The sequence below is a fragment of the Protobothrops mucrosquamatus genome, unplaced genomic scaffold (genome assembly GCF_001527695.2).
Source record: "Protobothrops mucrosquamatus isolate PMUCROS unplaced genomic scaffold, P.Mucros_1.0 scaffold_69, whole genome shotgun sequence".
Classification (NCBI taxonomy): domain Eukaryota; kingdom Metazoa; phylum Chordata; class Lepidosauria; order Squamata; family Viperidae; genus Protobothrops; species Protobothrops mucrosquamatus.
In genome coordinates, this window is record NW_015386145.1 from 84,550 (window position 1) to 103,667 (window position 19,118).

At 39.8% G+C, this 19,118-nt stretch overlaps 1 protein-coding gene across 2 annotated transcripts; it reads left to right on the top strand.

The window, feature by feature from the left end:
• The first annotated feature begins 4,626 nt into the window (after positions 1 to 4,626).
• Positions 4,627 to 18,101, top strand: PABPC1 (poly(A) binding protein cytoplasmic 1). Of its 2 annotated transcripts, none has more exons than XM_015813373.1 (15): positions 4,627 to 4,881; positions 10,586 to 10,779; positions 10,877 to 10,992; positions 11,489 to 11,628; positions 13,328 to 13,422; positions 13,646 to 13,783; positions 13,867 to 13,962; positions 14,199 to 14,471; positions 14,741 to 14,831; positions 15,224 to 15,334; positions 15,660 to 15,814; positions 16,200 to 16,284; positions 16,998 to 17,128; positions 17,229 to 17,322; positions 17,667 to 18,101. In XM_015813373.1, the coding sequence occupies exons 1-14, from the start codon at positions 4,689 to 4,691 to the stop codon at positions 17,319 to 17,321; spliced, it is 1,911 nt and encodes a 636-aa protein (XP_015668859.1). In that variant the 5' UTR covers positions 4,627 to 4,688; the 3' UTR covers position 17,322; positions 17,667 to 18,101. The 2 variants fall into 2 exon arrangements, with proteins under 2 accessions (XP_015668859.1, XP_015668849.1); XM_015813363.1 differs by having other exon boundaries at positions 4,668 to 4,881; positions 11,489 to 11,619.
• The last annotated feature ends 1,017 nt before the right edge of the window (positions 18,102 to 19,118 follow it).

Consider the following 19,118-nt stretch of genomic DNA (forward strand, 5'->3'; position numbering starts at 1 on the left):
CTCAGCATCTTTTTTACATCGTGGTGACCAAAACTGGATGCAGTATTCCAAGTGTGGCCTTACTAAGGCATTGTAAAGTGGTATTAATACTTCACGTGATCTTGATTCTATCCCTCTGTTAATGCAGCCCAGCACTGTGTTGGCTTTTTTGGCAGCTGCAGCACACTGCTGGCTCATATCTAAGTGATTGTCCACTAGGGCTCCGAGATCCCTCTCACAGTTACTACTATTGAGCAAGGTACTCCCTATACTATACCTGTACATTTGGTTTTTCTTGCCTAAATGTAGAACCTTACTTTTTTCACCATTGAATTTCATTTTGTTAGATAGCGTCCAGTGTTCAAGTCTGTCCAGGTCCTCCTGTATCCTAAGCCTGTCTTCTGGAGTGTTGGCTATTCCTGCCAGCTTGGTGTAATCTGCAAAGGGAAAGATAGGGAAGTTAATTAGTTAAACGTACCTGGAAAGATGTTAATATTTGAGACAGGAACAGTCTCTACCCTACCAGGATTTTGAAAGGCCCTGAAGTTGGGGATCTTTACCCAGGCCTTTGGCAAGGACAAATTGTGCCCCTTTTCTTCCTTTCCCTTGTCCCCATCCATGTTTGTTTCTTTGCCTTCTTTGTTTTGTTTCTTGCATTGTTTCTTGCATTTTTAACAGTTTTTAACAATTTGTAAAGCGCCCAGCACTGCTGGAAGTCAGGCGGCGTACACATTTAATAAATCATGAGTGAATTATAACTGAAAGTGTATGCAAGTAAAATGAGCAACATTTGAGAAGTGCCATGCAACTTTCTGCAGGGCGGCAGTAGGATAGACTAGATTTGCCTTCTCCAGCAGAACACTGAGAAAAGCACGAATGTGAGAAAGTAAATTTATTGATTAAGAGAAAGTGCATAATAAAGTGAACAGACTTGAACAATTTATAGATATTCCCCAATTTACCACCCTAATTGCGACTTGAATTTCTGTTGCAAAGCGTTGCGGTGGTAAAGCGTCGTATCGCATGACTGTATCCTTTAGCAATGGCAATTCCATCATTCCCCAGTCGTTAGATAGGGGCCTACACTAATGGCGTTGATCCCTCCCAGCCTTAACCCCAAGCCCAAGCCTTGGTTCTTTCAAGGTAAAGGGTTGCCCCCTTCAACTTCCCTCAACTCTGTATGTCGCCCCCTCATTTCTACCCCTTTCACCGCTCTGCACCCTGCCTTGCAGTGGCAAGAAGCTTGCAATGGAATGGGTGGAGGACCTTGTGGATTGAGGGAAAGAGATGCTGCCTAGGGAAGGATCACACAAGAGAGGGAGGAGCCCACAGTCACTTAACGGTCAGAGAAAGAAACTCAGGAAGGACTCTACATAATTGATCAAGCAGTTAAAAGTGGCAGTGGGAAGTCTGTACCTGCAGACTTGCAAGAGTCTGTGTAAATATAGCCTTACAATAAAATAGAATAAGTTCATGTATCATGTTTCCTGTCTGGTTTTACTAGGTGGGCTGACATACCCCAGAATATGTGGCTCTGAGGCTACGAGAAGTCCCTGAGATGCAGAGCAACACAAAGCCACAGCCCCCCCCCCCAGCACCTGCAGCTGCCCCCATCTGGCCCAGAAGTGTGGCACAGACTGACAGTCACCCTCACTACCTTGTATTCTGCAGCTCTTACTGCCCCAACTGACCTTCGCAGTTTTCTTGTTTGCTACTGATGAGATGTGCCTGCCCTGGCCATTTGCAAGGCAGCTGATGGTCACGTGAGGCCATCTTCCCCAGATTTGGCAAGGGAGCCACCATGCGCAACCTTGGGAAGAAAGCCTTCTGTAGCCAACAGCTGCTTCATGAAAGGCCAGGCATGCATGGCCAGCAACAGGAACAAGAAAATGGCAAAAGACAGCCAGGGTGGCAGAGGCCACAGAATGAAGGGAAGAAAAGGGGATTGGGGGGGGGAGATAGATGGGTAGGTGTACTCAAAAGGGCTTTGCAGTTGTGAGTGGGGGCTGACAAACGCCTGAATTTTGATCATGTGATTGCAGGGGTGCTACAAGGGCTGTAACTTTTAGTGCCACTGTTAACTTTGAATAGTTGCTGAATGGTTGGTTATAAGTTGAAGACTACTTTTAATATTGATAGCTATCCAGAGTCATGTACTTGAGATAGTTAACCATATAAATATATTACATTAATATCAAAATTTGAACCAATGTAAAACTGAAAGCTGGTTCCTATTAATTTGATCACGGTATCATATGTTGCAAGTAAAACATCTATAAGAACACATGGAATACTTAGAAAATGGTTTAAAATTGTGGAGTAAAACGACAATATGGATATCTCAATTGGTAGTTTAGTATAGCTAATGAGTATATACTGTAAATTGTGTTGGCTTGGTAAATGAATGCATTTGTATTTTGTATGAGATGATACAGTACATGGTTTGCTGAAAATTATTTTTAGCAAATATTTGACACACTATGATGCAGTATATATGATAGCAGTATGAATCTGAAGATTAATGCATCAAAAATATTAATTTTGCTTGAAGGGAAAATAGAGTGCCTAATATCTTTCATCTGTCTGTCTGTCTATCTCATAAATGTTTATTGAAGAATGAAAAATCAATGGAGAAAAATTTTAAATACACAATTACTGGTAAAATTTGGATAGTAAGTCATCTATGGACATAAATGTCTGAAAATGCTTAACAGTATACTTTTGTCTACTTTGCTTAGTGAAAGTAAGGATTAAATATGTCAAGAAAAACAGAAAAAGCACTTCAATACAGTGAGATCCTTAGTATCTACATGATAGAATAAAGGAAGATAAGTCTAGAATAAATGGGCACTGGATTGAAGGCAAATGTGAATAACGGGTATAAAGGAAATGTGCTGTGGTTTGAGAATACAAAGTATGAAGATTAAATCAAAAAGGAAAATATATGACACATAAACATGCTAAGGGGAAGACATATGAAGGGCATGTTAGATGGAGTTGATGAAATTCTCAAGAAAGAACAGTGACAATGTTAAAGAACAAAAGATAACGTATGAAGTATTGGCGTAATCCAATTACTTTTTTCTTTCACCTTTTTTTTTGCTCACTACTGTTCCTTTTCTCACTTTATATAACACCACTTCACCCCAAAAGGCATATATGTGTGGATGTGTGTCAATTTTATAGGAAATTATCAGTGAGAACCAGTTTGGTGTAGTGGTTTAAGCCGGTATCAGTTGGGTAGCAAGCGACCATGAGCTCTAGGCCAGTGTTTCTCAACCTTGGCCACTTGAAGACGTCAGGACTTCAACTCCCAAAATTCCCCAGCCAGCAGAGCTGGCTGGGGAATTCTGGGAGTTGAAGTCCAGACGTCTTCAAGTGGCCAAGGTTGAGAAACACTGCTCTAGGCCAACTTTGGCATCAAGCCAGCTGGATGACCTCGGGCCAGTCACTTTCTGTCAGCCCTAGGAAGGAGGAAATGGCAAACTACTTCTGAAAAATCTTGCCCAGAAAAGTGCAGGGGCTTGTCCACGAAATTTCTGAAAATCCGATACAACTGAACGGAAGAAAAAATAAATAATTTATCAGGAAACTCTTTAACAGTGTATAAATCGTAAATCAACTCAGTTCAATGATTTTGGTAAAAAAAAAAAAAAATCCTTCACGTTCTGCCTTCGCGTCCGTCTGTTTAACTATAATTCGCCTTCAATCTGAACTGCAGCGCTTTGGAACACATGAACAGAATTAGGCTTTCTTGTCCAAACTTTGCATAACGCCGCTTTTCCCGAAAAGGAAGACTATGACGGGTATGCCGTTACACAAGCGAGCGGAAAGCGCATGCGCTTCTCGGGTTACTTCTCGACAGCCCTTTTGGCAACACCCTCCTTCCTCGGTCACAGGTCTGTGAACTGAAAAAAAAATCATCCTCCCTTGCCTCTACCAATTGCTCATGCGCCTTCGGGTGCCCAAATTTGGGCACCTGCGTCTCCTCCTAAAGGGAGACGTGCTACCTAAGCGCTACGAGCTGTTGCCCCGCCTCTTTCTTCGTGCTCTTTTCCCATTCCCCCAGCCCCTCGAGGCGACGCATGCGTACAGAGGCCCCTCAGTGCGTGGCGTGCTGTACGGTGGAGGCGGCTGGGGGCGGGGCGGCTATATATAGTGCGTGGCCGGGGCGGTGGCCTCCCCCTTGTCCCCCGGCCGATGACGGTGCTGTGTGCACAGTGTGTGTGCTCCGGCCTTCCCCGGACACACCAGCTCTGCCGCACCATTTACTACTAGAAGAAAAAAACCTTTAAAAATCCAAAAAAAATATTAAAATCCGAAAAAATATTTTAAAAAAATCCTCGCCTTACTACCCGCCCCCCACCTGCAACCGGCCGGTTTGGTATAAAATAACCCGGTGAAGCGAAGCGAAGTCCCGGACCCGGCTTAGCCGAGAGGAGACCCGCCCAAACCACCTCCATCCACGCAGCAGCAGGAGGAAGAAGAAGACCCCGCCAGCAGCGGTAACAGCAGCAGCAGCAGCAGCAGGAGGAGGACCACCTGCTCCTCCACCCGCCAGCAGCTCCGAGCGCTCGAGCAAGTCGCCAAACCGCCGCCAACCGCCGCCGCGGAGCCGTTGAGTTTAGAACCCGCCGGCCCGTCGCGGCCTCCTCGGCGCTCGCGAATCTACCCAGCCGCCTCTTCCCCCTCCCCGTCCCCCCGCCAGCATGAACCCCAGCGCTCCCAGCTACCCGATGGCCTCGCTCTACGTGGGCGACCTGCACCCCGATGTCACCGAGGCTATGCTCTACGAGAAGTTCAGCCCCGCCGGGCCCATCCTCTCCATCCGCGTCTGCAGGGACATGATCACCCGGCGCTCGCTAGGCTACGCCTATGTCAACTTCCAGCAGCCCGCCGACGGTGAGGAAGCGGGGAGGGTCGTGGAGGGGGGGGGTAGAGGAAGGGGGTCTCGCCCCCACGCGGGCGTTCCCGGGATCCACTTTTCCGAGCGAGCACATGGGGAAAGGAGGGACGGGAGCGGCAGAGCAGGACACGTGGGAACGAGACAGCCGGGTTTCGGGCTCCGGCGTGGGAAGGCCGGAGCGGTTGAGGGAGGGCTCTCCCTCCTCTCAGGGTTCTGGCCCACGGCCGCCGCTTCCTTCCTTTCTTTCGCCGTCCCCACGCGGGCTGCCGCTTAGTCTTCTCCGCGAGCGCGTCCATTTTACAGTCAGCGCGCTGTCCCCGTCTCGGGCCTATCCCTTCCCGCGCCTGCCTCGTCTGGAATTCCCCGCGCTCGGGGAGAGCAGGCAGGGGAGAAAGGACGGCGAGGGAGGCCCGCACGCGATGGCCCCTGCTTGGGTTTCCGTTAGAGGGAATCGGTCCCGCCGTTTGCGAGAAACGAGGCGGCGGGGGGGGGGGAGGGAGATTTGCCAGCCCTCGTGGCAGGATACCGAAAGTGAAGGGTGAGGCCTGGCCGTTGAAAGGCCCTTTTTCGGCCCTTCACTTCCGCGAAGGGGTTACGCAGACTTCGGGATCACGAGGCAGGGCCTTAAAATGTCCCCCGCAAGGGCGTGTCGGGCGCTCGCTTCCGCCGGCGAAGGCGCTGAGTCGGGAGCGCTGATGAAAGGCAGCTTGGCGGAAATTCCAGTTTAATTATAAGTTTTAAAAGAAGTGGAGGAAGGATAAGGCGGAAGCGAGGCCCTGAACCTGCAGTCACTGAAACCAATATAGGGCCTTGTTTAATTATCCTTTCCTCCTGTGGAGTACTTTTTTAGCCCCTTGGCTCCGGAGAGCGACGATGAGCCCGATTCCGTATATTAAAAAGTAAACGTGTTCATCTTTTGAACACTTTTTGAAAGCCTACTTAAAATTCTTTTTGGCCCACATCTAATAGAACATTTTCTTGATTATTGCATTTGAAGCCTTTTGACACTTAACTGTTTTTTTGTTCAGTTTGCATAAAGCATCTAAAACCTTTTGGCTTCGTGACATATGTTAAAGTGTAAAATAGCATATTTTTTTTCTTCCGAGTTCCATAGCTTACTGTCTGAGTGACCAGAAATTGAGAAAAACTCCTCTGACTTGCCATTGGAGGATATCTAAGGGAAGCCAGCATAGCTAGACTTTATATTGATGGATATAGGGTGAACTATTGTCAAATGAAAGGCACTAGGAATTGGATTTTATTCCTAAATCATCTTCAAAGTGATTTTGTTCTCTACTTCAAGAGTAGTTGGCATACTGAAGCAATAAACATCTATTAGGCTAAAAAAAGTATGGATTTTTAAAATTCATATACACACCTTAATATGTTCTTGTATTTTTCCATGGTACTTGAAATGACCAATGAAGAATAAATGAAATAAAAATTGTTTCTTCATTTATTTTGAATTTATTTAATACACCTTATTTCTTGTGATATAGTTATACACAGATGCATTGAGGAAAGATAAATCACATTGAAAATCGGTAAATCATCATGGAAAACTGGTTTCCAATTTATAGTGTCTTGCATGAATTGAAAATGGGAGGCACTGTTTTTTAGTCCTGTAAGCCTGGATTGTCCAAGCATGGCAGTATATTGAAGGACAGATTGTGTATAAATTCAGTCAGCAAATAACAAGTCTGTTCATTGAGGCTGTAGGGATTGCCCAGAAATAGGATTATTTCTAAAGATTAGTTTCTCAAAAAGTATTTCCAGCTAGCTTCAGTTTTTTCCCCGAAATGTCTTCTCAGCTGAGGATTCATTTATTCCAGAAAATAATGGTTGTGTTCAGACATCACAGTAAGCTGGAATTCAGAATTCTTTAAAATTCTAGCTTGTGTATGAATGAACAATATCTTGGTATATGCTACAAATGCTATTACTTCGTTCTTTTTAAATTATCTAAATAAACCTGAATGTCCAGAGTTTTGGTTAAATTAAATAAACCTACAGCAGATAAAAACAAACAATGGCTAATGATTTTTTGGGAGAAATAAACTAGAGAGTTTTGCAGTTAATTGGAACTAATAAGAAACTGTTGATGTTGAAGGAAATAAAATGAGAACTATGAAGTGACATGCACCCATATATTGTTTATTCCCAATCAAAGCTGAACTGAAAGAATTTTAGCTTACTGTCACATCAAATTTAGTTAATGATTAATAACTTAATTACCATCTCAGGACAGCTATGCGTTTAATTAAAGATGTTTAGTCTTTTTCTCTAACATTTTGCATTTTCAATGGCTTTAAAATGAAGAATAAAGTTTAATTAGGTAATCCTGAAATGCTTTTTTCTTTTGTTAGGACATTATTATCCAAAGAGAGAGGCGGAAGATGTGTAGAAATTCTGTATAGACTACAGCATATACAGTTACTGAAAAAAACTATTTAGGATTTACTTAAATGCTTCAGTGAATTGTTTTGAAAATAATTTATATTTTGGAGTTAATAGAATATGTATGCAAAACATCTCTGCAGCATTATCACTATATTCTTTTATGTTTTTGAGAGTTCAAATTCTTATAATTTGCTTCATCTTATTAGTACTAGGATTTGAGTAAACATGGAAGAAAGGATCTGTACACTTTGTTAGAATAATTTAAATTGGCACACTAAGTGTGTTTTCTCCTTTTTTTCATTGACCTCTGCCTCTATTTTCTTTGCCTTCAGAAATTTTGTACCTATGCAAGAGGGTTGAGCTACCTCTACTGAATTGGCAACTCCCAATGTATGTGCTCTGCCTTGAAAGCAGCAGGTGGAGCTATTGTTTCAGAATTGCATTCTTAAAAAAAAACAAAAAACTTGAGGTAGCACATTTAACTAGTACTCCATGTTCAGATTAAGATTAAAAAGCTCTCAGGTTCCTGTTGCAGACCAGCAATTAAAAATATGGGGCCAATGCCTTACCATCAGAGGGTCTGTCAGAATCTGACCACATTTCCTAACATGCTCCTTGCTGACTCTGTTGTTGCCATTTGTGTTGCTGCACTCTGCATTGTTCCTGAAAGGGCACTAGATCATATGAACACTTTTTATTCATGGTTGCCTGGTTAAGCTTTTTAGCTGCTGATATTGACTAGTTGTATCTTTAGCCAATCTAGCTTTACAAAATTTGTTTAGGATGATAGAAATAGTAGTGGGTATAAAAATACTTATTTATATGTTTAATTTTAGCAAATTCTAACACTGTTATGTACTATGCCTTGTGAGATGTAATAGTGTATAAATCAGTGTTTCTCAACCTTGACAATTTTAAGGCATGTGGACTTCAACTCCCAGAATTCCACAGCCTGTGGAATTCTGGGAGTTGAAGTCCACATGCCTTAAAATTGTCAGGGTTGAGAAACACTGGTATAAATGGATACAGGGTGCAAGAGCTGTAGCATCATTCCTGTGGGTTGTTTCTCTGTTTCTGATAGACAGTTTCTAGATGCTACTGTATAAGGAAACAGTTCATAGACTGCTGGGAAATGGGGAATGCTTTTCCAGTTATTTCTCATTGTACATTGTTCTGTATTGAGCATAGGTGGGTAGCAAGATGAAATCTTGCACAAAAAGGCTCTACTTTGCCTGCAAATTCATTTTTGAACTTGAGGTAATGCTTTGAAACTTTAGTCCCATTGACTCTCCCTCCATCCCCCTTTCATTACTGGCTAACATACAGTGGTATTGCAGAGGTTTTTTACTTTCTGGTTCATTGGGCAAGGTTTATTTATTTTTTTAATAAGTTTATTGTTTTATCATACATACATTCAACCCTAGCCATAACAAAAAAACAAGAAAGTGTACAAAAGAGGAAAAAGTGGTCAATTAAATTTAATATTTAACATACAGGATCCACCCTGGTTAAGTGTTGAAAGAAAAGGAAAAAAGGCAATAAATTCTCCCCTTTTACAAATGTGTTTGTGTGTGTAAGTAAATAAAAAAGAAAAAGCAGCCAACAGGTTGAGCTAAACATTACACTAATCTTCAAATCCCTCTGTTAACCATCTGTTATTATATACGTAGAAGGTCCACAAATGGTTGGTTTCCAGTCTCTTATATAGCTGTCTAGTCCATTATCTCTAATCAAAGCAGTTAATTTCGCCATTTCTGCTAATTCAGTCAATTTCAAAATCCATTCTTCAACAGTCGACATCTCTAAATCTTCGCAGCTGTCACCATGTGAAGGAATAGTACCCCAAATTGTTTTTCAATTGACTTGTTCATCATACCTAAAAAAAGCTTCAGGTTTCATTAATATTTGTATCTTAAATATTTTTGCATTGTTGTTAATGTTTATCCAGTATGTTTTATATATTTACAAGACTACCACATAGGATAAAATGAACCTGGATTTTGACTATATTTCCAGCACTTATTAGAAATCCCTTTATACATTTTCGCTAGTCTATCTGGGGTCAAGTACCAATGATACATCATTTTATAAAGTTTTCTTTCAAAATATAATTTAATGTAAATTTTAGTCCCTTTGTCCATACATTCTCCCATTTATCTAGCGTTATCCCCCCCCAATTTGCCCATTTTACCATACACTCTTTAACATATTCATCTTCTAGATTCATCTTGAGTAGCATTTTATATATTTTAGAAATTAAAGTTTATTGAGTTGTGGATGAAATAGGAATTTGAAGACATATCTTTAGCAAAGATGGACTTTAAAAGTCAATTTTACCAGTTTCCTGCATTTACTAGAAAACAGTCCTTTTATACTATGGCAAAATAGGATTTATTTTACATTAGTTTGGAAATGCCATAGTGTGATTCCAGTTTTTTATTTCCTAAGCAGAAAATCTGTCATACTTAAATAAATCTATTAGTTGTTTTGCTTATGAGTAGAAATTTCTTTATTAGTAGCAAGCTAATAACTGCAGAATGATCTTCCATCTGTTAAAAAATACTTGTGGCGCAGGTTGGTTTTATACTTATTGCAACTTGTAGTACAACAGCATGATATATTCATTGACCACCTATTTTTTAAAAAATGTCAAGATTAGAAGGTGAATATTGCTATCTGGTTTTTTAAAGTTTAAAATATAATTAATTTTGTTAGTACAAAATTTTGTACTTTCACTTTCAAATGTGTAGCTTGCATCTACTAAACCAGCGGTTCTCAACCTGTGGGTCGGGACCCCATTTGGGGTCGATCGACCATTTCACGTCGCCAAGCAAGGCTGTCCGCCATTTTTTTTGTCCGCCATTTTTTCCCCTTTTTCGGCGGGTGCCTTACCTCCCTTGCGCTGGGCCAGCTGGTGTTCGGCCTGCTCCGTCTCTGCCGCTTGCCAGCTACGCCTCGGCCGGCGCAGGGGGCGGAACCACGCATGTGCGGCGCTCCCGGGCAGGGAAAGTCCTCGACTTACGACCGGTTGGGTAGTCCTCGACTTACGACCGGTTTAGTCCTCGACTTACAACCGGTTTAGTCCTCGACTTACGACCGGTTTAGTCCTCGACTTACGACCAGTTGGGGTCGCGGCATTAAAAAGGTTGAGAACCACTGTACTAAACTGTCAACTTCCACAATTTTCAGATGAATGAGTAGTCTAACCATTCTTTGGAGTTCAGGAAGCAAACAATAAAGTTGAAGTTATAAACAATGACATTATTCTATTAGGATTAAAACAATCCTTTTGTTTTACAGCTGAACGAGCTTTAGATACCATGAATTTTGATGTCATTAAAGGCAAGCCAGTTCGTATCATGTGGTCTCAGCGTGATCCATCTCTTCGAAAAAGTGGTGTTGGCAACATTTTCATTAAAAACTTGGATAAATCAATTGATAATAAAGCTTTGTATGATACATTTTCAGCTTTTGGAAACATCCTCTCTTGTAAGGTGAGTGGAAAGAAAGCAAAAAATGGGAAAATGCTTCAGGTTGGAACTAATATGATTAGATTCGATTGATCTTAGAAACATTCAAATACTTTCACAGGTTGTATGTGATGAGAATGGATCCAAAGGCTATGGGTTCGTACATTTTGAAACACAAGAAGCTGCAGAAAGAGCTATTGAAAAAATGAATGGAATGCTGCTTAACGATCGTAAAGTGTGAGTATAAAAGTGTTTTTCTTCGAGCTTTTAAAAGTTAAACCATATTTAGAAAAATTCATTGTACAGAAATCTACATTAGACACTCTTGTTCCAATGTCGGCTTACATTATTAGAAATACATATTCAGGAAAAAACAAAGAGGGACAACTTATGTATTGCATAGGAACTGTGAGAGACATAATATGTCACAATCAGGAGGAGTCATACCACACTTGCTATGTTTCCCTGGATGGGAAAGCACAGCGGGGTAATATAATTTCTCCATTCTGAGCAGTCTGTTGTAAGAGAGGAGACTAGACAAGCTTAGTAGTCTGCTATTTCCCTGAACGTGTACTGCAGTGTGCTATGGCAGCTGCTCGCATGCAGGGAAATGACACAACATATGGGTGAGCACCTCAGAGATTGACCATAAAGAGTATTCCTTTAGACATAGTCATGTAGTCACCATTTTCAAAATATCTAAGTAGCTTCTTGTCTTGCCTTTTAAAACTAGATTTGTTGGAAGGTTTAAATCACGCAAAGAGCGGGAAGCAGAGCTTGGGGCTCGTGCTAAGGAATTCACTAATGTTTACATCAAGAATTTTGGAGAAGACATGGATGATGAGAGACTGAAAGAACTCTTTGGCAAGTTTGGTAATGTCTTGATCTTTTCCTGTATATAAAAAAGAGAAGAGTTGGTATATTACTATAATATTTCTGTCCAACTGCAACTCCCTAATGTTAGCTTTTATTTAATAGATTTGTATGCCGCCCATCTCATCTAGAGGTAACTCTGGACGGCTTACAAACATTAACAACTGGTAAACATTATGATAATACAATAAATGATAATGATAATTTATAATTGAAAAATGGGAAAGGGAGCACGAGGTACATGGGGAGAGGTGGGTTCTTTTCTTAATCCAACAGCCGCCTCTAGAGGGTGTATTCCCTTTGGGGCCCAAGCCCAATTGACTGATCCAGGTCTTCAGGCCCTTACAGAAGGTCGGGGTGTGGGTGTGGATCTCACCTTGGTGGGTACGATGTTCCAAAGGGCAGGAGCCAGGGCAGGAAGGGCTTTTCTGGACCCAGCCAGTCAAAATTCCTTGACCAACAGCTCCGCAGCATGCCCTTTCTCCCAGCATGGGTGGAGTGAGCCAGTCCCATTGGGGTGAGATGGTTCCTCCTATGCCACAAAGGTGATAACCAACACCTTAAATTGTATTCGCAAGAAAACCAGCAGCCAATGTAACTCATAAAACAGTGGTGTAACATGGAATAACCTAAGGGCCCCAAGAACTGCCCACGCCACTGCATTCTGCACCAATTGTAGCTTCCGAATATACGTCACGGGTAGCCTCATGTAGAATGCATTGCAATAGCCCAGCTTTTAACTGGAGTTAGCAAGAACTGAACTAGTAATATTCTATATGCATAGGAATTAAAGAATATGATTTTGTGGCTACTGGTTTTAATTCATTTCTTTTATTTATATATTGTATTGCCGTTCCACTAAAGACAGTTGATGAAAAACTGAGAACAGTAAAAAGAATAAAGTACCATAATTACTTCAACATATCATATATACCCACAGCTAAGCTGACAGACGAATTATTAACCAAAATACCATGGAAAATGTGTCATTGGCGGATAAGCTAATCCACATTTTTCATGGTATTTTTCTCAAAAACCCAAGTATCTTCTTATGGATCGGCTTATACATGAGTATATACAATGTATTTAACTAGTTATGGCACCTATAATTCTCAGATTATCCACAAGTATATAAATCTATGTCAAAATATCACTAGCATTTGCTGTCATAAACAGTAGAAATACAGCTATAAAGACAGGTCCAGGGTGATTGCAAATCTTGATTAGTTCAAATATGTTAAAATTGTACTTAATGAACACTTACCTTCAGAGGCACCCAGAATTGTTTACCCACAGATTTACACCCTTTTTCTGACTTAACTTCTTTAAAATATAAATGCCTGATATGCTACATTAAATAGCCACATTAAATAGTGCTTTTAACATTGGATGCAATATGTAAGCAACACAGTCTTCCCCAACTATACCACTGTTGTCCTGGCTGGGCATGCTTGGAGTTTAATTGAACCCATTTGGAGGGCAGTAGATAGGGAAGGGTTTTCTAGCATAAAATATGTTCAATCCATAATACCAGTAGTAATTTTCTTACGGTTACTGTAATATCTAAGAAATCTAAGTCGGGTTTGTTGATCTTTCTGATGCTCTCCCATCTGGGAGAATCTTTATAAACTATGGCATAGATTTTCTCTAAACCTAGGTGGATGGCAAATATATGTAACAAATTTTGTATGCTTTATAGGACCTGCCTTGAGTGTGAAAGTTATGACTGATGAAAGTGGAAAATCCAAAGGCTTTGGCTTTGTCAGTTTTGAAAGACACGAGGATGCCCAAAAAGTAAGGCTGCATATGATTTTGTGTTAGCTATGGAATATTTCATGGCTTAATTTAATTTGGGGATTTTTCTTGTTTTTGTTGATACACATCGCACTATGTTAAGTCTTTTATGCAGTATTGATTTCATATTATCAAATCTTCTATAAGAATTCTTTATGCTTTGAGTATAGTACATTGTATATTCAGTTAACAGCAGTTTAAAGTATATTTTTTATTTATAAAGGCTGTAGATGAGATGAATGGAAAGGAACTCAATGGGAAGCAAATATATGTTGGTCGAGCTCAGAAAAAAGTTGAAAGACAAACAGAGCTTAAACGCAAATTTGAACAAATGAAGCAGGATAGGATTACAAGATACCAGGTAAAATTTCACTTCGATAGTTACATGTTTGCTGAATTTTTACCTTCTTTACAGTTTATGACATTCTTTTTTCCCTCCCCAAGGGTGTAAATCTATACGTGAAAAATTTAGATGATGGAATTGATGATGAACGTCTGCGCAAAGAATTTTCACCATTTGGCACAATAACTAGTGCAAAGGTAAGCAACTCGGTTGCAGACAAAATGTTGATTGGAAAATTGTTTATGTCTCATGTTATCAGTCCAGTCAGTAGGCTACATGGAAAGACAGCATAGTTCAAGTGTAGCCATCTGTACTAGCTGGGGGTTTAGTCGGTCATTGGTAGAAGTGCAAATGGTACATTCGATACAGATGTACAGTGTGATGCAGTGGCTCATATGCAATGTTTTTTAAGTTTGTGTGCTTCTTTTGATAGGTCATGATGGAAGGAGGCCGCAGTAAAGGATTTGGATTTGTTTGCTTTTCTTCACCAGAAGAAGCAACCAAAGCAGTTACAGAAATGAATGGTAGAATTGTGGCCACCAAACCACTATATGTGGCTTTAGCTCAACGTAAAGAGGAACGCCAGGCTCACCTCACCAACCAATATATGCAGAGAATGGCAAGTGTGAGAGCAGTGCCCAATCCTGTCATCAACCCGTACCAACCAGCACCTCCTTCAGGTTATTTCATGGCAGCTATCCCTCAGGTATGGTTTGAACCTCTCCCTATTAAGCTTAAATTCATTAAATATATCTGTCTATCTGTCGATATAGTTGGTGTAGCTGTAGCTTTGTGTGAGATACATGATGGCTGTTAATATAGTTTATCTCTACTGCTTTAGAAAGCCTTCAGAACTTTTACAGCAATTAAACTTAATGGAATAATGTTTAATTTCATAATGCTGCAGCTTTGTGAATCCTGGCTACTCCTGAATGAAAGGTGGAATATAAATCAACTCTTTTTTATCCCCAACAGACACAAAACCGTGCAGCCTACTATCCTACTAGCCAGATTACTCAACTTAGACCAAGTCCTCGCTGGGCTGCTCAGGGTGCCAGACCTCATCGTAAGTGACTTGGTTTTCTTACAGAATTTATTTGTATTCGTTGAATTTAGATACTGCCCATCCAACAGAGCGATTCTGGCGGTGTACAATTAAAACACAGAGCCCTAAAGACTATAAAAATGTAATCAGTAAAAGAGCCAGATGAAAGCAGGAATAGAATAAGCTAAAAAGTGTGAGGAGGGCCATCAAGGTGCCAACTACCCTCAGGGTTGCATGCTGCTCAGTGAGTTCTATGCAAGTTGGCCAGGTCTTCAAACTCTTTTGAAAGATCAGGAGAGCGGGGGGGACCCAGTCACCTGTGGAGGGAAAGAATTCCAGAGGGTGGGAGCTACAGCAAAGAAATGTGGGCTTTTATTAATTTCTAAAATACATACTTGAATTATCTTAACCAGCTTTCCAGAATATGCCAGGTGCCATCCGCCCTACAGCTCCCAGACCACCATTTAGTACGATGAGGCCAGCTTCATCACAAGTTACACGAGTCATGTCAACACAGCGTGTTGGTGAGTTCTGAAGGGTTTTTTACTTTAATTTTTAAACAACACAGGGTAAGTTGGAAGCAATGGCAGTAAGGATAGAAAAATACTAAGAAGTATAGTGAGTGGTGTACCTAGTTTTCTTTAATTCCTCTTTTTGTCATTTTATGTTTGTCAATTATATACTCTAATTACATCAGGATAATTGGTGAAATATATGCAGTTCACTTGCACCTTCAAGTTTGAATGTCATATACTTTAAAAAACCCTTAAGCAAAAATTGTGCAATCAGACTCTCCATAATACAGTTGAAAAGTGTTCTCCCTTAGCTTGAAATCCTTTTTTTCCCCAGCAAACACATCAACACAGACCATGGGTCCACGTCCAGCGGCAGCAGCTGCTGCAGCCACTCCAGCTGTACGCACTGTTTCACAGTATAAGTATGCTGCGGGTGTTCGCAATCCTCAGCAGCATCTTAACACCCAGCCTCAGGTTGCTATGCAGCAGGTAAGCGTGAAAACTATGGAACAAGCTTAAAAGTTGGGAAAATAACTGGAAGCTAGGCATAGCTAGAAATATCCAAAATACATTAAAATACATTGTGAAAGCAGGCTTTGGGTGGATTTCTATTCAAGGTTTCTTTATTACTCAAGAAAAGGATGAATTAGCATAGGTTAAAGTAAAATTATTTTGTCAGTAAGCTCATTTGTATCTCCAATAGAGTCTGTTTTACTCTAGTAGAGTTGTTTGCCATTCAAATGCAGCATTCTGCTCTTTGTGGTATTCAGATCTGAGTGATTGAATGAGAGTAATGCAAATTTAATCAGTATATTATTTGATGTAAAATTATCAAAACAAATTAGTTAACTTATTCAATGTTCTGAAATTCTAGCCTGCTGTCCATGTACAAGGTCAGGAACCATTGACTGCTTCCATGCTGGCTTCTGCCCCTCCACAAGAACAAAAGCAGATGTTGGGTAAGTTGCTACTAAGCAAATGTGAACATGAGAATGGGACAGCGGGTTTTGGTGTGTCCCGTTGAGGGCATAGAAAGAAAGCTACAGCAATATATTTGAACTGAGTACAAAAGGAAGATAACTGCAGGTGGCACCACCTATTTATCAGTACTCCTGTCCACTTGCATAAAGCATTGCAAGCAGCTCAGTTTTTTCCTAATGCATTGTTTAAATGCAAGGAGTGAAACTACATTTCTGTAAGCAAAAACCTTCTATAAGCAGGCATGCACTTTGAATTCAGTCCTCAGGTGTCCAAGAAGATGTGTCATGCATGACTTATGACATTCTTTTTAAAACTTTGTTGACATTATTTACATTTTCACTATTACAAATCAGGTTAACTCAGCTGAAAGTTATACAGAGGAAAGAGAAGGTGCAAGTGTCAGATGGAAGAAGCTAGTTACAGAGTTGCAGGATAAAGGAGGATTTCAAGAGATGAATTTCTTAATAATCAAATCATTTTATTGATAATGGCATTAGCTGTTCAAAATTGCAGTCTTTAAGATTCCATTGTTACGAGCACCTTTGAGTTTATTCTCTTAACTAGCTTGTTGTGCCAAAAGGAAAAAACTTTTTTTGTGGTAGTGGAATGGAACTAATTAAGTAGTTCCATTTAGGATAGATACACAGATAATGCAGTCTTGTAAAGTCATGGATTGTGAATTATTTTCTAGGAGAACGTCTGTTCCCTCTTATCCAAGCCATGCACCCTACTTTGGCGGGTAAAATAACTGGTATGTTGCTAGAAATTGACAACTCTGAACTTCTTCACATGCTTGAGTCTCCTGAATCTCTTCGTTCGAAGGTAGGGAGATCCTTCAGTTAGTGTTGGTTTTCTTTTTGGAATCCAGCCTATTTTACTTTTTTAACAGAAATAGTAGTAATCCAGTTTTCCCGTTAACTAGGTTGATGAAGCTGTAGCCGTACTGCAAGCCCATCAAGCTAAAGAAGCTGCTCAAAAAGCAGTTAACAATCCAGCAGGAGTTCCAAGTGTCTAATGTAAGTATTCATGAGAATAGGCTTCATATGTGAAATAAAAGGGGTTGCATTTCATTGCAGGCATCCATCTAGCTTCCAGTCATTGTTAATGGAAGTATTTAACTAATATTGCTAGATGCCTTTCTGCTTGTATAATTTTTGTTCATGAAATCAGATGGTAGCAGCCAGTGAGCTTTGCAGTTCTCCCATCACATGTTTGCTTAGTGGCCATTTCACTTCCAGTTTAAGGGACAGATTTATTAAGCAGGTGTAGAATGCTTTTGAGACTCAGAAATAATGCACTAACAGTGAAAATCGCCCTCAAAATAATGTGTTTCTTTATTCTTATATTTTTTTGATTACAGAAGACCCAGGACTACGTATTATTATATCGCTTCACCGAAGGAAAAATATCTAAACATGGAAAAACTACTAAATATTGAGAAAAACATTGCAAAATATAAAATAAATAAAAAAAGGAAAGGAAACTTTGAAGCTTATGTACACAACAAATGCCAGGACTAGCAAAACTCCTAGTCCTAGATTACCTATTGATTTAAAATCCAAAAAAAAATAGCAAAAGTTAAAAAACAAATTAATGTTTTATAAACCCGGGGAAAAAAGAATTTTCAGCACACTACAAAAAATTTAAAGCATTCCTTTCTTTAATTTTGTAATTTACTGTGGAAAAGCTCAGAATATCACTACTGTTGTAGTTAGCAGTAAGGATTGATAGCTGAGCAAAGAACCATAATTTGGATTATACAATTCTTGCTTTAATAAAAATTCCTTAAACATTGGCATTTTGAATTTTCTTTTTCTTCTAATGATCTGAATTGAATTTATAAAGTCCTGTACTAGAAGTTCAGATAAGTTTATATTACGCTATTAACAGGTTGATTATAAATTTAAAAATGGACTATAAACAGCTGGTTTTATTCTTAATAATACTGAATTCTAAAAAAAAGTAGTTATTCAGTTTATTCAGGTTATTAAAACTGAATGGATACTTTCAGATTAATTTCAGTAATACAATTATTAGGGGTACAGTAAAATACAATATAAATAGGTTTAATCCTCATTGCTATTTTAAAAAGCTATTACATTTGGGAATTGGAATAGAGTGGTGTTCATAATGACAGCAGACCTGATAGAACAGATAGATGAATTAGAGCAGATATTTACAACGATATTACCTGAAATAAATGAGATAATATTGAAATATTTGGAAAGAGTAAGAGAGTGGATTGAACTGGTTCCTTTTGCAAAGCAATATTTTCCCATTGTTGTGTGGGTTTAACAAGCTGGGATTAATTAATTACTGTTGTATAGAAGCAAAGTAATGGAACACAGGACACCAAAAGCAGTTGTTTTGGTACTCATTTGTGAGCATCAAGCTATGCTATCCTGTCTTTGTAGTTAGGATAAATGGTATTAGATAATCTGTCCTGCAGAATGACATTAAGACTCTGAATTCTTATGGAAAGAGACACACTTTTTTAGGGTAGGCAGTAGACTTATAGGTAGCATCTCTTTAAGTTTTGCTACTTATGGTATATACATGTATTCTACCAGGTGGTGGTGTAACCTTGAAAATGTTTGAGAAATAAGATTGTTATATAAATAATCAAGTGGGATCCATTCTAGGATGGTGGCTATGTGACCAGCCCATTTCCATTTCCATTTCTTTACTCTTGATGATATCATATACTTTTGTTTGTTCTCTAATCCATGTGCATATCTATTTTGTCTTGTAATGCCGAGCATGTATCTTTCCATGGCTGTTTGTGCCACTCTTAGCTTTTGTATTGATTGTG

Coding starts and splice junctions, on each gene's coding strand:
- PABPC1 (XM_015813373.1), top strand. CDS start 4,689: ATGAACCCCAGCGCTCCCAGCTACCCGATGGCCTCGCTCTACGTGGGC. Junction 4,882..10,585: donor CTTCCAGCAGCCCGCCGACG/GTGAGGAAGCGG, acceptor TTTGTTTTACAG/CTGAACGAGCTTTAGATACC. Junction 14,832..15,223: donor TCAGGGTGCCAGACCTCATC/GTAAGTGACTTG, acceptor TATCTTAACCAG/CTTTCCAGAATATGCCAGGT.